Source organism: Protopterus annectens, chromosome 12.part0 (genome assembly GCF_019279795.1).
Source record: "Protopterus annectens isolate FY-2018-M chromosome 12.part0, PAN1.0, whole genome shotgun sequence".
Lineage (NCBI taxonomy): Eukaryota > Metazoa > Chordata > Ceratodontiformes > Protopteridae > Protopterus > Protopterus annectens.
The window spans coordinates 451,593,802-451,620,468 of NC_056746.1; the positions used below are offsets into that span (position 1 = coordinate 451,593,802).

The 26,667-nt window shown below is 41.1% G+C and overlaps 1 protein-coding gene across 1 annotated transcript in view; it reads right to left on the reverse strand.

Moving 5' to 3' along the window:
- MAD1L1 (mitotic arrest deficient 1 like 1) overlaps window positions 1–26,667 on the reverse strand; it is a 4,750,917-nt gene that overhangs the window by 4,608,138 nt on the left and 116,112 nt on the right. Inside the window, exons 4-5 of the mRNA XM_044089554.1 lie at window positions 25,099–25,278; window positions 8,613–8,737 (exon numbers count right to left, since the gene is read on the reverse strand). Coding sequence (XP_043945489.1) covers window positions 8,613–8,737; window positions 25,099–25,278 — 305 coding nt within the window. The remainder of the gene's footprint in view (window positions 1–8,612; window positions 8,738–25,098; window positions 25,279–26,667) is intronic.

Below are 26,667 nucleotides of genomic sequence, written 5' to 3' on the forward strand. Positions count from 1 at the left end.
AGAACATGAATTATTACTTTTTGGAGTAATTCATAGACTGATCAGCCACATGAGGTTGAGATTCTGTCTAGGCTTATTGCATTTCTGATTATACTCAGTAGTTGTCTGAGTGAGATAAAGGTGATTACTTTCGGACCACTACCAGCATGGAGTTGTTATATTTTGGGAATTTTTCTGGACTTTGTCAATAATGTGTGCAATTTAGGTGGGAGGAAGGGTTCAGTGTTACAATATTTTACTAAATTACTCGGGTCTTCTCCTTACCAATGATAATGAGTCTGTGTTACTTTGCACAAGGTAATGTAATGAATGCCTACTCAACAGGTTATGTGCAGCAACTTTGCACAAGGTAATGTAATGAATGCCTACTCAACAGGTTATGTGCAGCAATTATCATCTGTGTCTGAGCATGCATAACTTTGCAGTAATGAAAGGCAGGTCATTATCACATTAGCAATAAGTTAAGTTACAATATAGCACTGGCTCATTATCACTTTTCAGGTAAAACTCCCAGCAGCTGTCACTATTATTCACATAAGTAGAAGTCATTATCACACTGATGAATGCACAAGCCAGATTGTGTTTTTTCTCTGCTTGGAGTCATTGCAAGCCACCCCCCCCCATTCTTCATCAACTACCTACCCTTGGAAACCCTTGACTTTTTATTCCTGTACATATCTATATATAGATATATATCTATATTTATATCTATTTGTGTGTATATGAGGGTCTACATTACACTGTCGAAAGCTGACAATATCGAATCTGATATTGTCGACACGACAATAGCGAATGCTCAGAATCTCGAAAGTGTAAATGGAAATGTCCATAACGGGAGATTTCCGTTTACTTCAATGTAGTGCGATCTCGGGGTTGGTATATTTATTTATTCATTTTATTTATTTTACATTTGTTAATCGGGGGTTTCTGACTGAGCCGAAAAGGCCCTTTTTCTGCAGAGGCCCATGGAGAAAAGCTCCACAAAGAAAAATTACAAATACATTTAGTTATACACACAAATTACAAAAGACATGTTTTTACAGTGGTATGCGGCACATCAACAGTTACAGTGGAGTGAACAAACAAAAAAACATTAATTTAAAAATAAAGGTAATTAATCGATTTATGATGTACAACTGAAATTTGGAACATGGGTAGAATACATACATAGTACACAGGTACAGTACATACACTGCAGATTAGCCACTGTTTGTGAGTTTGCCCCCCTGCCTACACCCTTTAGTTTTTCTTTTTGAATTTTTTATTACGAACATCCGATGTTTTAATAGTTGGATCATTAAGGGTCGAACTTTATTTGAACTATTAAACACAAATGTTCTAATATAGACCCGTATATGGATATATATGTATGTACATAATGTACTTGCACACACACACACTATATATATATATATATATATATATATATATATATATATATATATATATATATATACACACACACACACACACACACACACACACACACACACACATTATAACATTATATACATAGTAACCCAATCTTGGCCATCATGGATCTTATGATCCACCTGGATTGCAGTTGGGAACTTGGAGTCCCATAATGCTGCTGTCCTAGGTAAGCATGGCGTCAGGGATGCCACTGTGATGCAATTTTTCCTTCCGGGAAAGGACACATGCAAAAAAAAAAAAAAAAACCAAAGCCTGGGTCAGTCTTGGTCTTTTCACATGTTGTCTTGGTGTAGGTCTCCACTCAGTCTCCCTCCCTTCATGTGTAGTAAATGTATGCAAGTCAGGGCAAGAGGTTTTACATTAGCTTCCCCCTTTCAGTCCTTATGGCCATTGCCGAAAGGACACATGTAAATGGAAAAGGCAGAGGTAAGGCAGAGTGCTGGCATTGCATGCAATCGGGAGTCATTGCTGCTACCAGCAGTCTGAGTGGGTAGCCAGCACTGGTATGGGACACTTCAGATGGGACACTTCAGACGCCCATGAGATAAAGCCCCATGCCTGTCTTCGGCATATTAGTGGAGTGGCGATCCTTACCCTGCTTTTCCCATTTACATGTGCCCTTTCTGTGCCCCCTTGGCAGTCATACGTTAGTACTAAGCTAACTGCCCTTACAAGCCATTTTAAGCCTAGCCAATTATCACTTGTGAGACTCAAATTTTGCACCTTGTGTTCATAAGGCAAACACCTTAACCATTAGGCCATCCTCCCAACCTTTGTTTGTCATTGTGTGTAATTTGGTGTTTTCACAGGTGGTAGGTATGTACCTCTGCAGCGTCATCACCACTTATGTACCTTATGAAAAGTATAATGTCCCTGTGGACAGAAGTGAAGATTTGGATGGGCTAACCAGGTAATGCATTATGATACACATATACAGTCTTCCAATACATCTGTCCAAAACTTCCGTAGTAATCCATTTGCATTTTCTTTCCTGTGCAGGTTCATCCACCTTCTGACACTGACATGGCTTCACGAGTAGAACAACAAGTGAGAGTGTGGGTATGTGGCCATTCCTACATTCACTGGGCTGCCAACCAGACCTCCATAACTGAAAACCACTACAACTAGAGCTTCCCCACATCCAGTGTGAAGGTATACTGGATTGCAAGAAGAGGTGTGCATTGGAGCGGAGTACTGCAGTTGTTGGAACAGAAGTCTTCCCATCTACCCTGAGCCTGACATCATTGTGCTGCACATTGGAGGGAATGATGTCATCAGTCAACCACTCGGAAGGCTACGGTTTCAACTAAGAGCAATTTTTGAACACTGCAGTTGTGGTGGCCACGTTGTCATTTTGTGTGGTCTAACGTAATTCCTCGCCAAATATGGAAAACAGCAAACAGTCAGCAGGCAGCGCACAAGGCCAGATGTTTAAAAGAATGGGTTCATGCATGGCTTGATGCACAGGGTCAGTGGATCTACAATCTGCCATGACTGCATCAATGCAGAAGATGCTCACCTGTTCAGAAGGGATGGCATTAACCTTACTGAGGAGGGCATTGCATTGTTCTTGACTGACCTCCACAATGGCGTGAGGAGAGATATGTAGGACTGGCAACACGCAGCTTGTGAGAAGAATGGAACACACCCATGACCAAGCAGGACCAGAATGGCAAGTAAAACTCCATTATGAATTGTGTTGTGTAAAATGATATTTTTCTGAGTTTGGCAAATAACTGTGGGAAGATGATGGTGAAGATGCCGAGAAAGAACAACTGTTTCAGGAGAGTGCTACCATGTACAATTGAATATGTCAGCAACCATCCTGCAATACTTCATTTTTTATTCTTCTTTATCAGGCATGTGTAGAGTTTAGATGACAGGAAGGGCTTAGTATTACAGAACTTTATCTCTTAGGTCCACTGCTGAATGGACACATGTAAAGAGAAAAGGCATAGGTAAGGAAGACAGCTGACACTGGAGGAAGTCATGAGACTGTAGTGGTATCAGCTGAGTGGGTAGCCAAGCACAGGTATCGGACAGATCAGATGGCCTTGCATGCCACTAAAGTCCCATGCCTGTCCTGGATTCATTAGTGGAGTGGCGGTCCTTACCTTACTTTTTCTCTTTACATGTACACATTCAGCAGTATGTTGGCTACACCAAGAATGTGTATATTTACAATACCTGTATACATGTTAAAACAACTGGGTCTGAATGCTGTACACATGTACAGATAACCGTTTGTTTAGGACTTAGGTTATGGAAAGTATGATTTTTGTCAATCTTTGGTAAATAACTTTGCAAGGGAGCATCTGAATGTGGTAAGTAATACCTCATTTGAAGACAGTAGTCATAGTTCCAACATGGTAAAATAACTGTGCCTTTAGGTTGTACACATTGTTCACATGTACATATATCAAAATTTGTTTCAGACATATGGTTATGGAAGCATCTCAATGTGCTAAGTAATACCTCAATTTGAAGACATAATTCATACTTCCAACATGGTAAAGGAATTGTGCCTGTATGTTGTACACATGTACAGATATCAAAGTTAGTTTTGGACTTATGGTTATACAAATTGATTTTTTTTCATATTTTGGTAAATAACTTTGCAAGGGAGCATGTCAGCGTGCCAAGTAATACCTCAGTTTGAGGACAGTGTTACTCCTTACAGCATGGTAAAAGAACTGTGTCTGTGCACTGTACAGATGTACAGATATCACAGTTTTAGTCTTTTAGGACTATGAAAATTATACATTTCCAATACTTCTCATTATTATGCCCATATCTTTGCAAGGGAGCAAGATGATGATACAGATGATCCATCACTTCGAAGCTGACACTGAGATGCACAACTTCTACACAGATATGTAGGCTCTGTCTGTTACAGGTGATGAGATATGATGCTTTATTTAACAATTATGAGAAATATTATATTAATCATATTTCTGTGAATATCTCTGTAAAGGAGCATCACACAGTAATGGTTAAGGTATCATTTTAAAGCAGACATTCATACTAACAAATTAAATACAAACTGTATGGGTCTACATGGTACATCGACCAAGATACTGTGCTTTGCTTTTCCAAAAAGGTAAAAAATATGCACAATATCAACATTCCTTGCCAGATAAATAATAATGACTTTGATATGCACCATCAACATTTACACTGTTGGAAAGGTCAGTGTCTGTGGAACAACTTTCACATTTACATTTTTAGTCTAGCTCTTATAGTTAAAGAGTTACGAACATTTGTTTTCTGTATGCTATTACAAATGGATTTAATGAAAATCAGCTCAAGCTGCACTGTTGTTCCTATGGTGGAATTAGACAGGCAGCTTTTTCTGAGCTGCTCCGGAGTGAATGAGTTAAGGATATCCACACCTCCAGGCTAATTGCTCAGCATAATGCATCCGAGATTATCCAAGTGCAACTAACACTGGGCAAGACCGCAATCCAAATTGTAACTTGCTACAGATCCCCCAACCATGCCCCAAGATTCCCACTCATTTCTTGATACACTGGAAAATACTAGGGTACAACCCAACACCCTAATAATGGATGATTTCAACTATCCCATAATTAACTTTGAAAATTACTCATGTGCGAACTCTTTTGCTCAACGTTTTATGGAATTCATAAATTCCAATGCCTTGAATCAACCTATCCACACCCCCACCAGGGGCAGCAATATCCTAGACCTGGTCATTAACAACATGGGCGACCGGTGCTCCACACCAGAGGTCAATTCCTCGTTGGTCAGACCCGACCACAAGCTAATCACCCTAGATATCCACATCCCACCCCCGATCAGGGAAACCACCATAAAACATTTCTCCAAAGCCAACTTCACATTCTTGAGAGAAGTGGCAAACTTCACAACACCCATGCAGATGGGCAATAGAGGTATGACTGCTGAACCTACACAAATGCACTTTATAAGCACTTACATGACTGCATGGATCGTGCTATCCCTAACTGAACCAAGATGCTATCCTCCAAAAAAAGGAAGCCAATCTGGTGGTCTACTGCCATAAACAAACTCTACAACAGAAGAAAGAAACTGTTGCAAAAGAGAGTAAAATCCCATGATTGGAGGAATTCCCTGGTCAGCCTCAGTAATAAGCTGAGATCCCTCATAAAATCCTCCAAAGCTAGTGACTAAAACAAAATTGCCACTGATTCTAAAGACAACCACAAAGAATTCTATAGCTATGTCAAGAATCTCAGTGGCAACACTCAGATCTGCTCTAAGTTACAGCACAATGGCACTAAAAATACAGAACCAACTGATATTGCCAACATCCTGGCAGATGGGCGGTAAAGTTGGCATTGAACCTATCACCCCCTAAAGGGCCCATCTCTATACCGGAAGAATGCAAAGTTCCTGTGATCACAGCTGCACAGGTAAAAACCACTCTCCAAAGCCAAGAACACAGCATCCATGGGACCTGACAACATCCCAGGCTGCATTCTACACGAACTGCAGAATGAACTAGCACCCCACCTAAGCACCATGTTCAATCATAGCCTCAACCTCAGGCTTTGTGCCCACTGAATGGCGCACAGCAATGGTTATCCCACTCCACGAAGGGGGAGCCACCACAGACCCCAGGAACTACCGCCCCATTAACCTAACGAGCCTGGTCTGCAAGGCAATGAAACGTATCATCATGGATCTTATACACAAAGACATTGGTAATCTCCGAACTCTGGACCCCACCCAGTTCGGGTTTGTAAAAGGCAGATCATGTCTCCTAAACCTGATAGACTTCTTTGAAGCAGACACCAAAGCCGTAGACGAGGGTAAGGTGGTTCACACAGCCTATCTAGATCTTGTCAAGGCTTTTGACACCATCCCCCAACTCTGGAATTATAGATAAACTCACTAAACTAGGTATAAATCCCTATGTCACAAGATGGGTTGCCAACTGGCTCACTGACAGAACCCACACTGTGAAAGTCGCAGACTCCAAATCCAACTTCAGACCAGTGACAAGTGGAATACCACAGGGTTCAGTCCTGGTCTTCTCCCATTTGATATCTACTTTTCTGAAGTACAGGCTAACACAGAAGGTCTTTGGCTAAAGTTGTTCGCAGATGACTGCAAACTAGGAGCCATAATCGAAACACCTAACGAAGTGGACATCCTACAAAAGGGCCTCACGGAGACAGATGCTTAGTGTCAAAGCCATGGCCTCAAGCTCAATTCCAAAAAGTGCATTGTCAATTGTCATCTCCTTTGGTAAAAACTCTGTACCCATGAGCTACCACATAGGTGGTAGTCTACTTAACACCGAAAGTGTGATAAGAGACCTTGGGACACAGGTGAACAGTAGCCTCTCCTTTGTTAATCACATCGTCACAGTGTCAGGAAATCCTTCTGTGTGGCACACCATCACAAAAGGCTTCTCATCCCAGAAAAGAGAGGCCATTGTTCCCCTCTACTTGTCACTCATTACACCCATTATAAAAGTACAACACCCCTTTTGGTATATACGTCACAAGACATCTACAACTGGAAAGGCCGCAGAAATACCTCACAAAGAGGATTATCAGCCTCAAACAGATTCCATATGCAGACCATCTAAAAAAACTCCAGCTTTACTCCGTCGCATATCACCTACTCAAAGGCAATCTCTGCCAAACATACAAAGCTATGTCAAACCCAGAGCTGTTGTCATGCTCCACTTAAAGAAATCCCAATCCATCTGAGCTACATGCTCTAGGGACCTAAGCCTTGTCACTACAATAAACAGAACATGCTGGAGGGATAGGTTCCTGTCCCAGAGACTTCCCCATACTCTGGAACAAACTGCCTATCGATATCAAACAAAGCTCCTCATTAGCACTCTTCAAGAAAAATCTTGATGATTGGATGGGAAATAGGAAATTCACCCTGGGGAATCACCTCTGCGGCTCTGCTTGACAGGAGCACAGGAAAATTATTTTCTTGGGTGGCGAAAGCCAGTGTACCTTTTTTGCCAGGCTTATATAGGCCCTAGGGCCAACAGCCTAGTACCTACCTATGAAACTATACCAAGTTTGTTAATCTCGGATTTTCTACAATGGAGAAATGAATGATTCCCCCTTATTATTCATTATTGTCATAGTTGCATTCATATTTTCATAACTGGGAGACCTACATGTTGAGGGTCATGGTGTGAAATACCCTGGGTGAAGAAAGTACAATTACAGCATACTTCACTGGAGATATTGGTAGTTAGTTGCTAGCAACTGAAAATATTAAATATTCCAACATGAACTTAATATTTCTAAAACTGGGTGACAAACTACTGCACAGCATCAGATGAAATCCTAGATTATGTTGAAGAAAACTGTCATTAATAAGTGTACTCTAAGTTGGACATCTTGAGAAATATTCAGGGTTATTTATATTGCTAATTATACAAATAAACATAATTCTTCATATTTCTATAAACAGTTTAATAAGCATGCACACAGAAAGAAACTTTTTGCTGTCCTGTTAAACCTTATATCTAGCTAACAAATGTAAGTTGACAAAATACAACCAAGTTGTACAGTTTCCAAGATGTGACAATTTGTTTCTGAAATATTACATAAAAATATCATTCTGGATGTGTAACCATAATAATATATGATAGCATTCATGTACACTCTGTGACTATACTTACTGATATCAATGCAAAGACGACATTTTACTGATAACACTGCTGTTGTACTATTTTAGTAGCTTTTATTGTTCACAATATATTTGCATTTCTTTGTGTTAGGTTTTTAAGTTTGTTAAATTCCAGAACAATTTCTGAGAAATAATGTGTGTAAGGCCACTAGACAAATGACTAATTCTACTATTATTGCTATCAAAATACTTTGTGTTGAAAAGCAGCAGCTTAAGCAGGCACATAGCACATAAAATTCGTACCCTTCATGGTAAAGCCTCTCTGAGGGAACTTTAACTCTAAAATAGGTATTAAAAGCTTGCATATTAAAATATACAAGCTAATCTGGGTGTAGTATTAAGCAAAAGGTGGTGGATTAAAGTATTAAGTCACAGAATACTGCAAAAATGTAGTTCAGACATATCCCCAGGGGTACATGGCTTTGAAGCAGTGAAATCTAAGTGCTCAGCAGAATTAAAAGCATAAAAAGGAAATGCTAAATTATTGGCAAACAAAGGAATCATACTTGCACTGAATTTCCAGCTGTTCTTCCAACTGCTGCTTCTCACTGTTCACAGTCATCACCTGCAGTTCTTGATTCATTAACTTCTGTTGTAATTCTAAACACTTTGCCTTCTGCACACTGACCATCTACAGGAAAAAAGAAACACAATTGGGGTTGGGTCATTAAAATGACAACAAGCAAATGAGAGGGGCCGAGTGACATACAGGATACAATTTACTTGAAAGAAGTGCATCATGTGTCGTCATTCAGAAACAAAAGGACAGGAAAAGGTCAGACAAATTTTATATTCCTGCCAGCACAGCATAGTAAAATTCATATTTATTAAAATAAGGCTGTCATATATTATTAGCCAATCAAAGATTGGGGTCCTAATAGAGTCTTCTCCCTTAATATACCATGGAGTATCAGAATTTGAGAAGCCAGGGAGAAAGTAGCCCTTGAAGTCACAAGAGAAAATAGCCCTTGGGTCACATCTCAGATGCCAGTGAGAAGGTGGAATTAAGACAGAAGCAATCTCTGAAACAAATTCGTGAATGGAATCTACAATACATTGAGCATCTTGGACAGAAATGTTGGTAACTTAATGCTGGACTGAGTTACAATTGTAGTATAAATACATTGCGAAAGTAGTTCAACTGCTTTTCACCAATCAACTTCTCTGATATTTCATTTACTTCTTGGTATATAATCATGTACTATGGACGTGCCTTTGCTGAAGGTTGGGCATCGAGCTGGCACCTTGGCACCCGTAAAAAAAAATCTGCCAATCATTAGCGGACCGGAGTTCCGCTGTGGCGACTCCTAACCGGGAAAAGCCAAAAGAAAAACAACAACAACAAATATATACAATTAAATATTATTGCCTGATGGAAAATCACGCAATAATATAGTTAACTGAGTATTATCTGTTTGATAAGAATTTGACAATTGCTTACACTTCTCTGCACCCTGCAGTTACTGCAATATTGTATGCAAGAAGAGTTATTGCCCTCCCTCAAGCTTCCTCTAAGATCTAGGCAAGGATTAAGACAAGTGACACAAACAGTTATGCAGGAGAAAAAGAATTACAGATTGAAAAGTTGCTTCCTTCAAGAATGTTCAGGTATTAGTGCATACAACATATTCATAGTACTCAAATACATACAGTCCAGCATTCTACTACAGAAATTTCAAGTCATCTGTCAAGTGTATACATTTAAAAAAACAATGAACACATGCACACCTCTGTGCGTATAAACACACACATGCACACACACAAAACTTAAACCAGGCTATTAAATGAATAAATTCATAAAACAGAAAATAAGTCGCTTCAAAGACAACAACTCAGACTCGCACACAAAAAATCAGGAGGCGCAAGGCTTGCCCACCATACAAAAATGTGTGCAGACTTTTACAACTTTGTGTTATTTTGAGATGCAACCTCCCAAAGTTTTATGCATTTTAGGTTCACTTAATCATGTGACTACTAAATGAGATGTAATTATTCATAACATATATAGTATCAGTGGCTCAACAGATAGCACATTCATTTTTGGTAATGAAAAACCAGAGGGCTGTGGGTTCTGTTCTCACTCCAGGTGACTGGACTACTGACAGTGCAGTGCAACAGTGGGGCATATGAAAAAAGTGTTATCCTTCAGATGAGATGTAAAACACAGGTAGCATCTGCTTGAATTGGTAGTAGTGCAGGTCAATGTAAAACATTCCACTGCACCTAATCAAAAGTACAGGAAGTTCCCTAATGCCTTGGCCAAATGTCCCAACCCCCCCTGTGAATCTTACTGTGGACTGAAGCTCCAGGTCTCATCACCAAGAGCTGCCAATCTTTGCCAAAAACCTGTCACCCCCCCCCCTTAGTTAGGTAAGCCTGAAAAAACTGAAGGTTTCACTCTGTTTTATTTTACCCCATTCATCTGCACGGTCTCCTTTCTTCATTTGCTTACTTTTATATTAGCAGACACATCTTAAAATTTTAAAGGGGCATCTAGAGTTACCCAGAATGTCAATAAAGTTGAGTACTACAATAATGCTACACCAAAAGTAAAAGTTGGCATCCAATTTATGCTGGTCTTCATGGAAAAGATGGGAAATTTTATGCATTGCCATATTTTGCATAATCTAATTTGGCAGTATAAACAATATTTCAGACATATGGAAGTCACACAAAAGAGTCCATGTCCAGAATTGACAAGTAAACACATATGCACATGCCAGGGCCTTAAGTTTCAGTTCACTAGCTGTTATGGTATGGTAGGACTGCACTTAAGGCCATGGAGCAAATCATCATAGACCTCATCAACAAAGATATAGGTGATCTCCAAACACGTGACCATACTCTACTCAGTTTGAATTTGTCAAAGAGATATCATGCCTGTTAAACCTGGTGGGCTTCTTCGAGATGGTCACCAAGGCCCTGGATGAGGGGAAATCTGTGCATACAGCATACCTAGACTTAGTCAAGGCATCTGACACTATCCTCCACTCGGGCATCTCTGACAAACTCACCTAGCTAGGTATCACCCTTATTAGATGGGTCGCTAACCGGCTCAGTGATAGAACCCATACAGTCAAAATAGGGGAAAGTCACCTCTAACAGCAGACCTGTAACCAGTGGCGTGTTCCACAGGGATCAGTCCTGGGACATCTACTGTTTGGAATCTTTCTCCAAAGTACAAAGCAAAAACTAAAGGTCTGTGGCTAACAAAGTTTGCGGAGGACTGCAAACTGGGAGCGGGCATAGAATCTCCAAATGATGTCAACATCCTACAAGACTGTCTTACACAAACAAATGACTGGTGGCAAAGTCATGGCCTTAAACTCAATGCAAAAAAATGTATTACCATCCCTTTCGGTAAGAGCGATGTTCCTGCTAACTACCAAATCAATAGCAACACCTTAAGTTTGTACTCAGTGGTGAGAGACCTATGCACACAGGTTGATCACAACCTTACCTTTTGACCATCATGTCTCCACAGTAGTAAAAAGGGCATTCTATATTGCTCATCTCATAAGTAAGAGAATTGTCTCCAGAAAAAAAAAAAAGTTATAACCTCCCTGTACTATTCCCTCATCAGGCCAATAATGAAGTACAATGCCCCTTTTGGTATATACCTTTCCAAGCACCTGCAGCAACTGGAAAGACCACAAAGGTTCCTCAAGGAAAATTCAAGGTTTTCAGCATCTGTCCTATGTAGACTGTCTGAAATAACTATCACTATTTTGTTTCATACAGACTACTCATAGGCAATCTCTGCCTTGCACGCAAAGCAATCTCAGACCCTGCTTTATTGGAAATGCTGCATATCCACAAGTCAAATGGTACACGGGTTATTCACTCTAAAGACCTTAACGTGGATGCAACATCAACAGAATCTGCTGGATGGACAGATTTGTCTCCCAGAGGTTACCATACCTTTGGAACAGACACCCACTTCATGTCAAACAGAGCAGCTCATTGGCCCTCTTCAAAGTCAGTTTGGACGATGGGATGGGTAAGTGTAAATTCACCCCGGGGGTTCCACCTGTGTCCCTCTTGGACAGGGGCAATATGTGCTGATCATGAAAATAAGGGCAGAACTTGGCTAGGCTTGTTGTAAGGGCTCTAGGGCCATTAGCCTTGTAACTTCCTATGATTCTATGTGAATTCAACTGCATTTCACATATCTTAAAGATCCAAACAGATTATTTTCCTCCACACTGAAATCTGCATCTTTTCTCTAAAGCACCACAGGCAAGTGGTTCTACACAGCGTGGGGGGGGGTGGGGCTGCAGTCCCAATCATATTACATCCTTACCAGTTCTGCTTTTACTACACTTAACAGTGATCAGAAGAAAGTACAATTGTTAAAGTTAACTTCTTAACATAACAGTAGATGTTTAAACAGATCACTGTTGCAGTAGCCATAACTATATGGGACACATCATGCACGGGAAATCGGACATCTGGTCAGTCTACAAATCTTCAGGCTCCTTCCTTGCGCACTGTACACCTACCCCTTTACGTGATTACATGTGGATATAAAAGAGGGACTTAAACCTGTGCCAAATCTCAGAGCTTTACAGCCGAAAAAAAGGGAGGCTGAAACCTAAACTCTAAAGTAAAAAAAATCATGTTGTCACGTCATGTCAGAAGTGCAAAAGTAAAAGTTAAGTATCCTTTTACAGTCAGGAGAAGTGCAGGAAAAAAGAGAGAGGATGGAGGGAAGGTGCTAGCACTGCAGCTGTGATATATTTAAACATAGGTTCATAGGTATATACTAGGCTAAAGACCACCAGGGCCTTTATAAACCTAGCCATGCAATCCAACCCACCAGCAATATCTGGTAAAGTGTGTACCTTAATGGTGGGGGGGTATATTTGTTAGAAGGGGTATGTTAGCAGGTTGCTAAAAAGTTATGTGGGGGGTTTGTTACGGAAGGTCTACTGTTGGCCTCTGTTTATAAGAGGCATGGGGCCAGCCCTGGGAAGAATTTGTCATTTTACATCCAGTGGCGAAGGTTACATTTTAACTCTGCTTCACATAGATTGGGAGCCTATTCCACAGCATGGGAATCCTTTAAGACGAATTATCTGTCTCACCAGCATGTTCTATTTATGTCACAAGTAAAGTTCAAATCCCTGGATCTAGTGTTTCTAGTGCTACTTGTTTTGCAGATGTGCAAATGCTACAGAAGGATATAAGGATCCTTTACATACCAAGTACATATCTCTCCTCTCAACAGCCTGTAGGAAACCGATTATACAGACAGGGATCTAAGCCTATCTGCACATGACAGTGTATTATTAATACCCTGGATTCCCTGGTGAGCAACCTCTGTGGGAGGTCCAACTGTTGCATATGCCTAAACAGATACATGCTGAAGGGGGCACTGTACACAATGATTGGTCGGATAAAGGCCAAGTAGAATGGTACTATAACTTCCTTAGACCTGAATGCCATACCCTTGCGTATGGGCAACACAAAATGATTTTCTTACTACCTTGACTATGTTTTGGCCAGATTACTGTCTACATATGTTCCCATATGGTGTCTTGGAGTAATTTGCTTGAATAAAACTTTTTCCAAAAGGCACTATAATGCACTTCTTTGCACTAAGTTTTTAATCAGTGGTTTTGGCACCAATCATTTGTCGGTATTAAACCCTCTTGTAGGAGGTTAGTGTCATGGGTGGAAATTTATGATAGCTCCCTATTTGCAGTCATCTACAAACCTGATGAGCCAGAGACCCTTGTCATTAACCTTGACCTCAGAGAAGTAGATGCCAAACAGGAGTGGGCCCAGCACAGAACCCTGTGTACTCCACTGGTGACCTTCCTCTTGGTGAAGATGGTTTCACCAATCCTGTCTTTTTGGATCCTATATGTGAGCAATCTGCCAATCCAGTGAGTTGCTAAGGGATTTATGCCTAGTTTGGTGATTTTGTCCACAATATCAGAGTGGGGTACTGTGTCAAATGCCTTAGCCAGGTATAGGTAGGTGGTATGCACAATTTTCCCTTAATGTATTGCCTTTATCTTCTCAAAGAAGGCTACCAAGTTAAGTAGGCATGACCTTCCTCTGACAAAACCAAAATGGGATGGGTCCAGTGTCTGTAGATTGCCAAATGTCTTTGTTGATAATTTCCATGATAATTCATTCCATAGCTTTGCAAATTAGACTACTCAGACTAATGGGTCTGCAGTTTCTGGGGTCAGATGAAGATCCGCCCTTGTGAATGGGGATAATCTTTGCTGTACTCCATTTGCTTGGTATGTAGCCTGTTTTGAGGCTGTAGTAACTGAAGTGGTCCTGATAGGTCACGTTTCGTGCTATTTAGGAGGCAATATGAGATATTGTTGGGTCCACTGAAACTGCGTTTTTAACCTTAGTGAGCACCCTATAAAGTACTCCCTGCTGATAGCTAAGAGGGAGGGATTATGCTAGTAGTGATTTCACAAGGGGTGTCAGGGTGAGCGGAGGGGGGGGGGCTAAAATCTGTGCAGAGTTTGTTGGCTAGCAGATTCGCTTGGTCGCTTTACTCCGTGAAGCTGGTGCTACTTACTACCAGCTGTACACACTGTTGCATGTTACCTTTGAGATTTCATACATAGCTATAGGTTCATAGGTAGGTACTAGGCTATCAGCCCAAGGGCCTACGTAAGCCTACCCAACAAGGTTCCCTAGCTTATGCCACCCAAGAAAGTTATTTTCCTGTGCCACTGTCGAGCAGACACACAGAAGTGATCCCGGGGTGTATTTCCTATTTCCCATCCACTCAAGATTTTTCCTGAAGAGTGCTAATGAATAACTTTGTTTGACATAGATGGATAGCCTGTTCCAGAGTATGGGAAGTCTCTGGGACAGGAATCTATCCCTCCAGCATGTCCTGTTTATTGTGGTGACAAGGTTTAGGTCCCTAGACCATGTAGCTCAGAGGGATTGGGATTTCTTTAGGTGTAGCATGTCCAACAGCTCTGGGTTTGACATAGCTTTACATGTTGGGCAGAGATCACCTCGGAGTAGGCGATATGCTACACAGTAAAGCTGGAGTTTTTTTGAGACGGTCAGTGTAGGGCATCTGTTTGAGGCCAGTAATCCTCTTTGTGAGGTACTTCTGTGGCCTTTCCAGCTGCTGCAGATGTCTTGTGAGGTACATTTCAAAAGGGGAGTTGTACTCTATAATGTGTCTAATGAGTGCCGAGTAGAGGGGAACAATGACCTCTTTTTCCTGGATGAGAACCTCTTTATGATGAGGTGTGCCACGTAGAAGGACTTCCTCACTATTGTGGCGATGTGACTATCAAAGGACAGACTACTGTCCACCTGGGTCCCAAGGTCTCATCACATATTCAGTGTTAAGTAGACTGCTGTCTATGTAGTAGTTCATGGGTACAGAGTTTTTACCAATGGGGATGACAATGCACTTTTTGGCATTGAGCTTGAGGCCATGGCTCTGACACCAGGCATCTGTCACAGCAAGGCCCTTCTGTAGGATTTCCACATCATTTGGGGACTTTACTATGATTCCTAGTTTGCAGTCATCTGCGAACTTCGTTAGCCAGAGGCCTTCTGTGTTAGAGAAGTAGATACCAAACAGGAGAAGTCCTAGGACTGAACCCTGTGGTACCCCACTTGTCACTGGTTTGAGGTCAGATTTGGAGTGAGCAACTTTTACAGTGTGGGTTCTGTCAGTGAGCCAGTTGGCAACCCATCTTGTGACATAGGGATTTATACCTAGTTTAGTGAGTTTAGCTATAATTCCAGAATGGAGGATGGTGTCGAAAGCCTTGGCGAGGTCAAGATAGGCTGTTTGAACCACCTTACCCTCATCTATGGCTTTGGTGACTGCCTCAAAGAAGTCGATCAGGTTCAGGAGGCATGATATGCCGTTCACAAACGCGAACTGGGTGGGATACAGAGTTTGGAGGTTATCAATGTCTGTTTATGAGGTCCATGATAATACATTCTATGGCCTTGCAGACCAGGCTCGTCAGGCTAATAGGGCGATAGTTTCAGAGATCAGTGGTGGCTCCCCCTTTGTGGAGTGGGATAACTCTTGCTGTTCGCCATTCAGTGGGCACAAAGCCTAATGTGAGGCTATGATTGAACATGGTGCTTAGGTGGGGAGCTAGTTCGTTCTGAAGTTTATGTAAAATGCAGCCTGGGATGTTGTCCGGTGCCATGGATGCTGTGTTTTTGGCTTTAGAGAGTGCAGCTTTTACCTGTGTAGTTGTGATTACAGGGGCTATGCATTCTTCCTGTATAGATATGGGCCCTTTAGTGGGGGGGGGTAAAGTTAGCACAGAACCTATCTGCCAGTATGTTGGCAATATCAGTTGTTTCTGTAATTTTCGTGCCATTGTGCTGCAACAATGTTGCCATTGAGATTCTTGACCTAGCTATAGAATGCTTTGTGGTTGCCCTTAGAATCCGTGGCGGTTTTGTTTTCATAGCTAGCTTTGGAGGATCTTATACGGGATCTTAGCTTCTTATGGAGGCTGACCAGGGAGCTCCTCCACTCATGGGATTTTACTCTCTTTTGCAACAATTTCTTCCTTCTGTTGTAAAGTTTGTTTATGGTAGAGGACCACCAGATTGGCTTCCTTTTTTGGAGGATATTGTCTCGCCTCTGTTTAGGATAGCACGATCCATGCACTCGTGTAAGTGCTTATAGAGTGCATAGGTGTAGGATTCAGCAGTCGTAACTGCATTGTATATCTGCATGGGTGTCATGAAGTTCACCACTTCTATCTTAAGAAGCATGAAGTTGGCTTTTGAGAAATTTTTTACCATGGTTTCCTTAATGGGGGGTGGGGGTGGGATGTGGATATCAAGGGTGATTAGCTTATGGTCGGATCGGACAAATGAGGAGTTGACTTCAGGTGTGGAAAGGACTAGGTCTAGGATATTGTTGCCCCTGGTGGGAGTGTAGATAAGCTGATCCAAGGCATTGGAGTTTATGAATTCCAGAAAGCGTTGTGTGAAGGAGTTGGTACAAGAGTAGTTTTCCCAGATAATGGTGGGGTAGTTGAAATCACCCATTATTAGGGTGTTTGGTTGAACCCTAATATTTTCCAGTACATCAAGAAAAGAGGAGTGGGAATCTTGGGGCATGGTGGGGGATCTGTAGCAAGCTACAATTTGGAATGCAGTTTTGCCCAGGGTTAGTTGCACTTGGATAACCTTGGATGCATTATGCTGAGCAACTAGCCTGGAGGTGTGGATATCCTTAATGAATATGGACACAACTCCGCCTTTGGTGTTTCGATCCAGGTTACATGGCCGAAAAAATGTGGTATGAGTTATAGCCTGGTAGTTCAGGGGTGCTCTCTGGAGTCATGAACCAGGTCTCAGTCACTGCACAGATATCAATGTTCTCCATTTTAAGGACTGCCTCGAGTGAGTGCATTTTGAGATTTAGACTTTTAGCATTGAGTAGCATTACCCTCAGTTTTTGCTTGCCTGTTCCTGTTTCGGTGGTGAATTTGGCATTTGAACCTTGCCTAAAAAAGGCACTATAGGTGCGGCAAGAGCCTTAGCCAGTGTCTGGAATCCCAGGGGTGAAAGGTGCAGGCCATCTCTGGCAAAGCATGGTGGCCTGTCGACCATGTCATCCCAAGCAGACAGATACTGGATCCCCCTAGAATGACACCAGAAGCTCAGCCAATTGTTGAAGTCAATCATTTTGTCCTTGTACTGCGGTATTATTCTGGGCAATGGCAGAATGCTACTAAGGGCTAGGGTCATACCTGCCTGGGCTACAAGATCAGAGAGCTCTTTCATGTCTCTTTTCATGTAGTCCAGGGAGGTACGTCTCAGGTTGTTCACACCAACATGGACAATGACAGAGTCATATTTGTACTTGTTGTAGAGTGACCTGAGTGCGTGGGTTATGTGGCGGATCCTGGCACCCGACAGGCATCTGACAGTAACCTTCTCCTTGTTTAGCCTGGCGAGTGGGACATCAGTGTGCCTGACTATAGGGCACCTATGACTAGTGTGTTGGATATGTTGTTTTGCCTTATTGGCTGTGGTGGAGTGGCACACTGAGTCTGTGGGCTATGTGTCATTTGGGTTGTGTTGGGGTGGAAGTTGCTTGCGTGCTGGTCTGCTTTGGAGGTCTCTGTTGCTTGGGCAGATTATTACTGAGAGCCTCTGCGAATGTTTTGTGTTTCTATGTGTGGATTTTGGTGGTATAGATGTAGTGAGACTATGTGATAAGTGTGGTGTGGTGCAAGTGTTATAGAAGGCCTTGTTGGTTATCTTTAGCCTGAGAAGATATCTTGACCTAGTAATTGGCTTTGCTGGATTTAATTAGTCCTCTTAGTTTCCTGTTTAGTTTTATTAGTCTGGTCTTGTCATTACAGGAGTTGCTGTTTCCAGCTTTGGCCATGACTTTTTCTGTTTCATACCCTGTTATGATTAGGATTCCACATCTACTGATATGGTAAGTTAACTTACATAACTAAACTACAGTCATCAATTTGCAGCTGCAGGAGCCATAACTATATGGGATGGCTGCCAAAGCTCAGGAAGAAAGGATGGAGAAAGAAGATCCAGAGTCTAGGAGACCTTGGAGAACAGCTCTATAAAATCCTAGCTTAGCTTTGGAAACTGAGTCAATAGTGGTTCTTAGTGAAAGTGTGCATAGTGAACCAAGTAAGCCTCTGGAATTGATCTAGAGTTCACCCTTCCCAAAATTTCCCCAGAAGTTGGCACAGCTCTGGTACAAGCAGCCTTAACATGCTAAGGATGACTTTTGCCATGGTAATAACAACAAAACTGAATAAGTTGAGACCGCTATCTAGGAATGGTTTGCTTAGATATTGGCTGACCTTTTTTTCCTCATCATAGGAGATAAAAAGTTGGTTACATTTTCTAAAATCTTTAGGTCTTGTTTAAGTAAAATCTTACAAGGTTCACTCTGGGGACCAAATCAGAGTATGAGACCCTGGAACGTACACAATGTCAAAAATAATCCAAAGAAACTGTTGAGCTTAGAAGGTTGATTTAATAACGCTTGTGACCAACAAAATGCGTTTTCGAATATCTTCATCAGATAACAAACACAAAGTCAATTACATACATCACAAGAACCACCCATCTTTTATACCCTACATAAATTGAATGATAGAATCCTGTTAATTATCAATCAAATAATTTAAACAATCTGTAAAACTTGCCCTGATTGAAAAAATATTTCCATAGCTCTTCAAAATGTTCTGTACAATATATAAGGATATGTTGGTAGTTGAATGTTAAACTAGTTATTTCATATTAAAAAAATTTTTTATTATAAACATTTTAAAAAACATTTAAAAAAATAGTGTTATAAAATGTGTATATGCAAAGAGATATAATAAATTCTGTGAACTTGTAATCAAAAATACTGCCATCAAGTGGACAAAATAAAAATTAAAATTTATAATTTGGCAGCCCTTAATTTAAGAACAGGGGTTATTGAAAGCATTTCATTTAAGCCTGGCTCCTTAGTAGCTTCCAGGATAATTTGCCAATATAACTCTCTGTATTCAAGTTTTGTTTCCCACATGCCACCCCTGATTTCTTTTGGAACAATTTCTAATACAAAAAAATCGGAAGACTGATTCCTTACAGACATTCCTTCCTTAAAGTGTTTTTAACCCCCCACTACACCCCCAGTTAAGAAATTTTGAGAAAGCTATGGATAGTGAAATTAGGAATTCAGTGAGGTCCCACCGTGTTTTTTCTAATTTAACTAAAGAACAACTTATTTTACTAGACAGTTTGAAGAGAAATAAGAACCTAAGAATTATGCAACCTGACAAAGGGGGAGGTGTAGTTTTAATGGATGCCATTTCATATGAATCAAGGATGAAGGAAAGTCTGTACAACACTTATAATTATACTAAAGCTTCCATCAATGAGGTTAACATCTCCAAAGCTAAGATTAATGTGATCCTTAATGATTTATTACTTGAGGGTACCATTGATTTGGATACCTATCACTTTCTTTCCACTCAGAATCCAAGAGTTCCATCTGTATTTGGTATCCCCAAGGTACATAAGAACCAGGACGATCCACCCTTAAGGCTAATTGTTGCCTCAGAAGGTTCTATTACCACTCCTTTAGCAAAATTTATTGACATAAAATTAAAAGATTTATCATACTGTGGAGTAAATACCTTGAAAGATTCATGGGATTTTTTAAGACAAGTTAAAAAACAAATGTTTTGCAACCAAATAATTTTTATTACCTTGGATATTGTTGATCTATTTGGATCCATACCCCATGATGTCGGATTATTATGGCTAGAGGAAAGCATGATACACCACAGATGTATAACGCCAGACATTTTTAAAACATGTCTCATTTTAATGGAAACCCCTGGGAGGGATATGTCTGTTTATGAGGTCCATGATAATACATTCTATGGCCTTGCAGACCAGGCTCGTCAGGCTAATAGGCGATAGTTTCAGAGATCAGTGGTGGCTCCCCTTTGTGGAGTGGGATAACTCTTGCTGTAAGCCATTCAGTGGGCACAAAGCCTAATGTGAGGCTATGATTGAACATGGTGCTTAGGTGGGAGCTAGTTAGTTCTGAAGTTTATGTAAATGCAGCCTGGGATGTTGTCCGGTGCCATGGATGCTGTGTTTTGGCTTTAGAGAGTGCAGCTTTACCTGTGTAGTTGTGATTACAGGGCTATGCATTCTTCCTGTATAGATATGGGCCCTTTAGTGGGGGGGGGGGGGTAAAGTTAGCACAGAACCTATCTGCCAGTATTTTGGCAATATCAGTTGTTTCTGTAATTTTCGTGCCATTGTGCTGCAACAATGTTGCCATTGAGATTCTTGACCTAGCTATAGAATGCTTTGTGGTTGCCCTTAGAATCCGTGGCGGTTTTGTTTTCATAGCTAGCTTTGGAGGATCTTATCACGGGATCTTAGCTTCTTATGGAGGCTGACCAGGAGCTCCTCCACTCATGGGATTTTACTCTCTTTTGCAACAATTTCTTCCTTCTGTTGTAAAGTTTGTTTATGGTGAGGACCACCAGATTGGCTTCCTTTTTGGAGGATATTGTCTCGCCTCTGTTTAGGATAGACGATCCATGCACTCGTGTAAGTGCTTATAGAGTGCATAGGTGTAGGATTCAGCAGTCGTAACTGCATTGTATATCTGCATGGGTGTCATGAAGTTCACCACTTCTATCTTAAGAAGCATGAAGTTGGCTTTTGAGAAATTTTTTACCATGGTTTCCTTAATGGGGGGTGGGGGTGGGATGTGGATATCAAGGGTGATTAGCTTATGGTCGGATCGGACAAATGAGGAGTTGACTTCAGGTGTGGAAAGGACTAGGTCTAGGATATTGTTGCCCCTGGTGGGAGTGTAGATAAGCTGATCCAAGGCATTGGAGTTTATGAATTCCAGAAAGCGTTGTGTGAAGGAGTTGGTACAAGAGTAGTTTTCCCAGATAATGGTGGGGTAGTTGAAATCACCCATTATTAGGGTGTTTGGTTGAACCCTAATATTTTCCAGTACATCAAGAAAAGAGAATTGGGCATCTTGTGGCATGGTGTAGGATCTGTAGCAAGCTACAATTTGGATTGCAGTTTTGTGAGTTAGTTGCACTTGGATAACCTCGGATGCGTTATGCTGAGCAACTAGCCTGGAGGTGTGGATATCCTTAATGAATACGGACACAACTCCGCCTTTGTTATTTCGATCCAGGTTACATGGCCGAAAAATGTGGTATGAGTTATAGCTTGGTAGTGCAGGGGTGCTCTCTGGAGCCTGAACCAGGTCTCTGTCACTGCACAGATATCGATGTTCTCCATTTTAAGGAGTGCCTCGAGTGAGTGCATTTTGAGATTTAGACTTTTAGCATTGAGTAGCATTACCCTCAGTTTTTGCTTGCCTGTTCCTGTTTCGGTGGTGAATTTGGCATTTGAACCTTGCCTAAAAAAGGCACTATAGGTGCGGCAAGAGCCTTAGCCAGTGTCTGGAATCCCAGGGGTGACAGGTGCAGGCCATCTCTGGCAAAGCATGGTGGCCTGTCGACCATGTCATCCCAAGCAGACAGATACTGGATCCCCCTAGAATGACACCAGAAGCTCAGCCAATTGTTGAAGTCAATCATTTTGTCCTTGTACTGCGGTATTATTCTGGGCAATGGCGGAATGCTACTAAGGGCTAGGGTCATACCTGCCTGGGCTACAAGATCAGAGAGCTCTTTCATGTCTCTTTTCATGTAGTCCAGGGAGGTACGTCTCAGGTTGTTCACACCAACATGGACAATGACAGAGTCATATTTGTACTTGTTGTAGAGTGACCTGAGTGCGTGGGTTATGTGGCGGATCCTGGCACCCGACAGGCATCTGACAGTAACCTTCTCCTTGTTTAGCCTGGCGAGTGGGACATCAGTGTGCCTGACTATAGGGCACCTATGACTAGTGTGTTGGATATGTTGTTTTGCCTTATTGGCTGTGGTGGAGTGGCACACTGAGTCTGTGGGCTATGTGTCATTTGGGTTGTGTTGGGGGGGTGGAAGTTGCTTGCGTGCTGGTCTGCTTTGGAGGTCTCTGTTGCTTGGGCAGATTATTACTGAGAGCCTCTGCGAATGTTTTTGTGTTTCTATGTGTGGATTTTGGTGGTATAGATGTAGTGAGACTATGTGATAAGTGTGGTGTGGTGCAAGTGTTATAGAAGGCCTTGTTGGTTATCTTTAGCCTGAGAAGATATCTTGACCTAGTAATTGGCTTTGCTGGATTTAATTAGTCCTCTTAGTTTCCTGTTTAGTTTTATTAGTCTGGTCTTGTCATTACAGGAGTTGCTGTTTCCAGCTTTGGCCATGACTTTTTCTGTTTCATACCCTGTTATGATTAGGATTCCACATCTACTGATATGGTAAGTTAACTTACATAACTAAACTACAGTCATCAATTTGCAGCTGCAGGACCATAACTATATGGGATGGCTGCCAAAGCTCAGGAAGAAAGGATGGAGAAAGAAGATCCAGAGTCTAGGAGACCCTGGAGAACAGCTCTATAAAATCCTAGCTTAGCTTTGGAAACTGAGTCAATAGTGGTTCTTAGTGAAAGTGTGCATAGTGAACCAAGTAAGCCTCTGGAATTGATCTAGAGTTCACCCTTCCCAAAATTTCCCCAGAAGTTGGCACAGCTCTGGTACAAGCAGCCTTAACATGCTAAGGATGACTTTTGCCATGGTAATAACAACAAAACTGAATAAGTTGAGACCGCTATCTAGGAATGGTTTGCTTAGATATTGGCTGACCTTTTTTTCCTCATCATAGGAGATAAAAAGTTGGTTACATTTTCTAAAATCTTTAGGTCTTGTTTAAGTAAAATCTTAATTGCCTATGGATGTTTAACTTATGAATTTTCTCTATTTTTGGTTCAGGGTAGAAAATAGGGAGATGAACAGTCTGATTTAAAGTAAATTTATAAACAACCTTAAGCATAAAGGAAGGAAGGTCTAAGAATCACCCTGTTTTCTACGAAAATCAAAAAAGCTTGAACAGACACAAGTGCCTGTAATTCGGATACCCATCTAGCAGGTCTGAATAATGAGCATAATATTCTAAGTATAACTTTATGTGAAGAAGTGGCTGCAGATTTGAAAAGTAGACAAGAGTTAACTTTTCAAACAAAAAAATTAGATCCCAAGAAGGTGCAAATTGTTTTCTTGGTAGTCTAATGTATAAAACTCCTTTCAAAAATTAGTTTGACTTGGAACAAAGAAGAAAGGCAGGATCTAGTAGCGGACAGGCTCAAATGAGCAATTCACACAGGGACTGAAGAATCAAATATTGAGATGGGTTATGCCCTCTATTGTGGAACCAAAAGAAAATATTTTCCATTTGGCCAAGTACAATCTCATAGTAGCACATTTTCTTGCAACACCTGTTGCACATCCTGAGGAAAAAAAGTAGCCTAAATGGGATCAAAATCCTATTACCCATACAGTTAGATGGAGACTGAATGTTGGGGTGGATGAGGGATCCTTTGTCCTATGTGAGGAAGTCCACTTTGTGATTTAGTTTTTGAAAACTGTCCCTGGCCAGATGCTTGGGAAGGGAGAACCAATGGTGTCTGGGTTAAGAAAAAGTTACCAGAACCCTAGATTGAAATATGCACTGCAATGTGAAAGAGCAGTGCCAAAGAAAAGTGAGATACTAGGTCATGGAGTTACAGAGGTGGACAGGTCATCAAGTCCAGAAGCATTTTTGGAAAGACCTTCTTGATCTTTAGCAGGACTTTAGATATCAATGAAAATAGGAGAGGCACACATTCAGCCACACTCCCATACAAGGGAGAGAAAGTATCCTTTTCCAGGCCTTTTTGCAAGAAGTGTTTTAGCTGACAAGATACGAGGCAAACAGATCTACTTGGGGAAATCCCCACAGGAGGATAATCATCCTGGGTGTAGCAAGCACTTGAGAGAGTATATCCTGAATCTGTTCAGAGACTTCTACTGAATTCTGCTTTGTAGGTTATCTGTAGAGTTAAACTGTACTGAATTCCCATCTCCCAGGCAATCACAACCAGTACACAAAGGAGACAGGATCTCATCTGCCCTTGACTGTTTAAATACAATATTACTGTGATGTCGGTTATCTCTACCAGTGGTCCTAATGGCCACAATTAATTTAGAGCTTTCATAAAAGTTATAAGGGCCATTCTTTCCATATGACAACAATCTGCTGCTACTACTTACTACACTTTGCACCTAGCATACATGAATTACCACCATGTAAATGTGATGGCACAGATCTGGTGCCCTGTAGCCTAAAACCTCCGAACTACAGAGCAAGTTTTAGGCTAGGACCTACCCAGGAAACTGTTAGCCACAGAATTTCTATAACAAAGAAATAATGCACTATTCACCAGAGAAATAACAAATCACATCTTATGTGCACACATTAAAGAAAAAATAAAAACATACGAAACACCAATAAAATGGTATACATAATGAACAGCTTATTTTGTCTTCCCCTTGCAAACTACCTCATTGGCTTCAGACAACTTGGTCTCAGTCTCCATCAGCTTCTTGTTAACGACATCCATGTTTTTCTTGAATGTTTTGTTCAGTTCCAGCTGCTCCTTCAGTTTGGCTTCAGCTTCAGCCTCTTTCTCCTTAAGCTGTCTGATCTGTGTGTGAAGTTCTTGGTTTCGATCCACTTCATGCTAAGCAAAGACAAAGTGATTAGGACAGAAAACTTTAAGGTTTTCAAATAACACAACACATCCAGAGTTGCTCTAAGCAGAAATGGAGATATACTCACCTGAACAAAGGTATGCTTACCATTCAGTGACAAACACATCATACAAGTTCCCACAACTAGTACAGGGGATATACATACTCAGCAGAATAAAGGTATGTGCAATATTTCAGTAACAATTTAAAAAAAGTAAAATTAATCATGTTTCTGAACACACAAGCTTCACCACTCAAACAGGAGAGAACTCAGTAAATTCATAACCTTATTTCAGACTGGAACTACATACGTGGGTAGTTTAAGTAATATCGTACTGTTATTCAGTCACTAATTAGCATAATCAGGGAAGACCATCTAAAATCCTCCATTAAAGAAAGAGTGAAGCTACTTTTGCACAGCTCTTTCACTGTGGGAAAACAGCTTTTGTTGAAGCAGACTTTCTATACTTACTGGGTAGCAGCAGTGGTTACTTTCTGTATGCACCATCTAAATCAGGAGTGTCCAACCCGCGGCCCGCATGCGGCCCTCAGAGCTCTTCCATGCGGCCCGCGACCCTTAAATTTAAATTTAATTTAACTTTTTTTCCATGTGTTTATACGTCCACGTACTTTTGGTGTTCTGCGCATGCGCCAACTTTCGTTTTTTCACGTTTTTTCATACCAGCGTCATTCCGCTGGTATGCGCATGCGCGAAAACACCGTTCGGTCATTTTTTACAGTTCTGGTAAAGCTGAAGGAAGGAGTGAGATCGTGGAGAGAGGATTTATTTTATTTCGGAGTACACACTGACTACAGCTACACTACAACATAGCAAAAGGTAAGGTAAGTAATTTTGTGAGTTTAATAACGAGTGCATTTGATGTGTAGTAGATGGTTAATCACAGTCCATATTCCATTAGCTGTCTCTGGAGAGTCAAAGATAACACATTTTTTGTTCCCACACATTATTTACAAGATCCAAAATTCTGAAGACGGGCAGTGTAAAATGAAAGCAACTGTAGCATTGCATTCAATGCCTGAACTTCAGCTGTGGTTTCTGTTTAAGTAAATATGGTTTACTGAGTATGTGTTAATGCTTACTAATATCAGTATTTGGATTAGAATGAACTCCAGGGCAAAAAATGAATGCATTACTTACTGAGGAATTATGTTCTTAAATTTAGAAGAAAGACAATAGTATAATGGACTAATATTGAACCCCTTTGATACAGTATGCTATAGTATACAACTTTGTTGACTCACGCAACTATGGATATTAGCAGTATTTGTATATTAAAGTAATTAAGAGTGGTGCACTCAGTGTAAGACAGCAATGTGGAATCTGTAAGCTGGCACTGTTTGGCGTACAAACACACTTG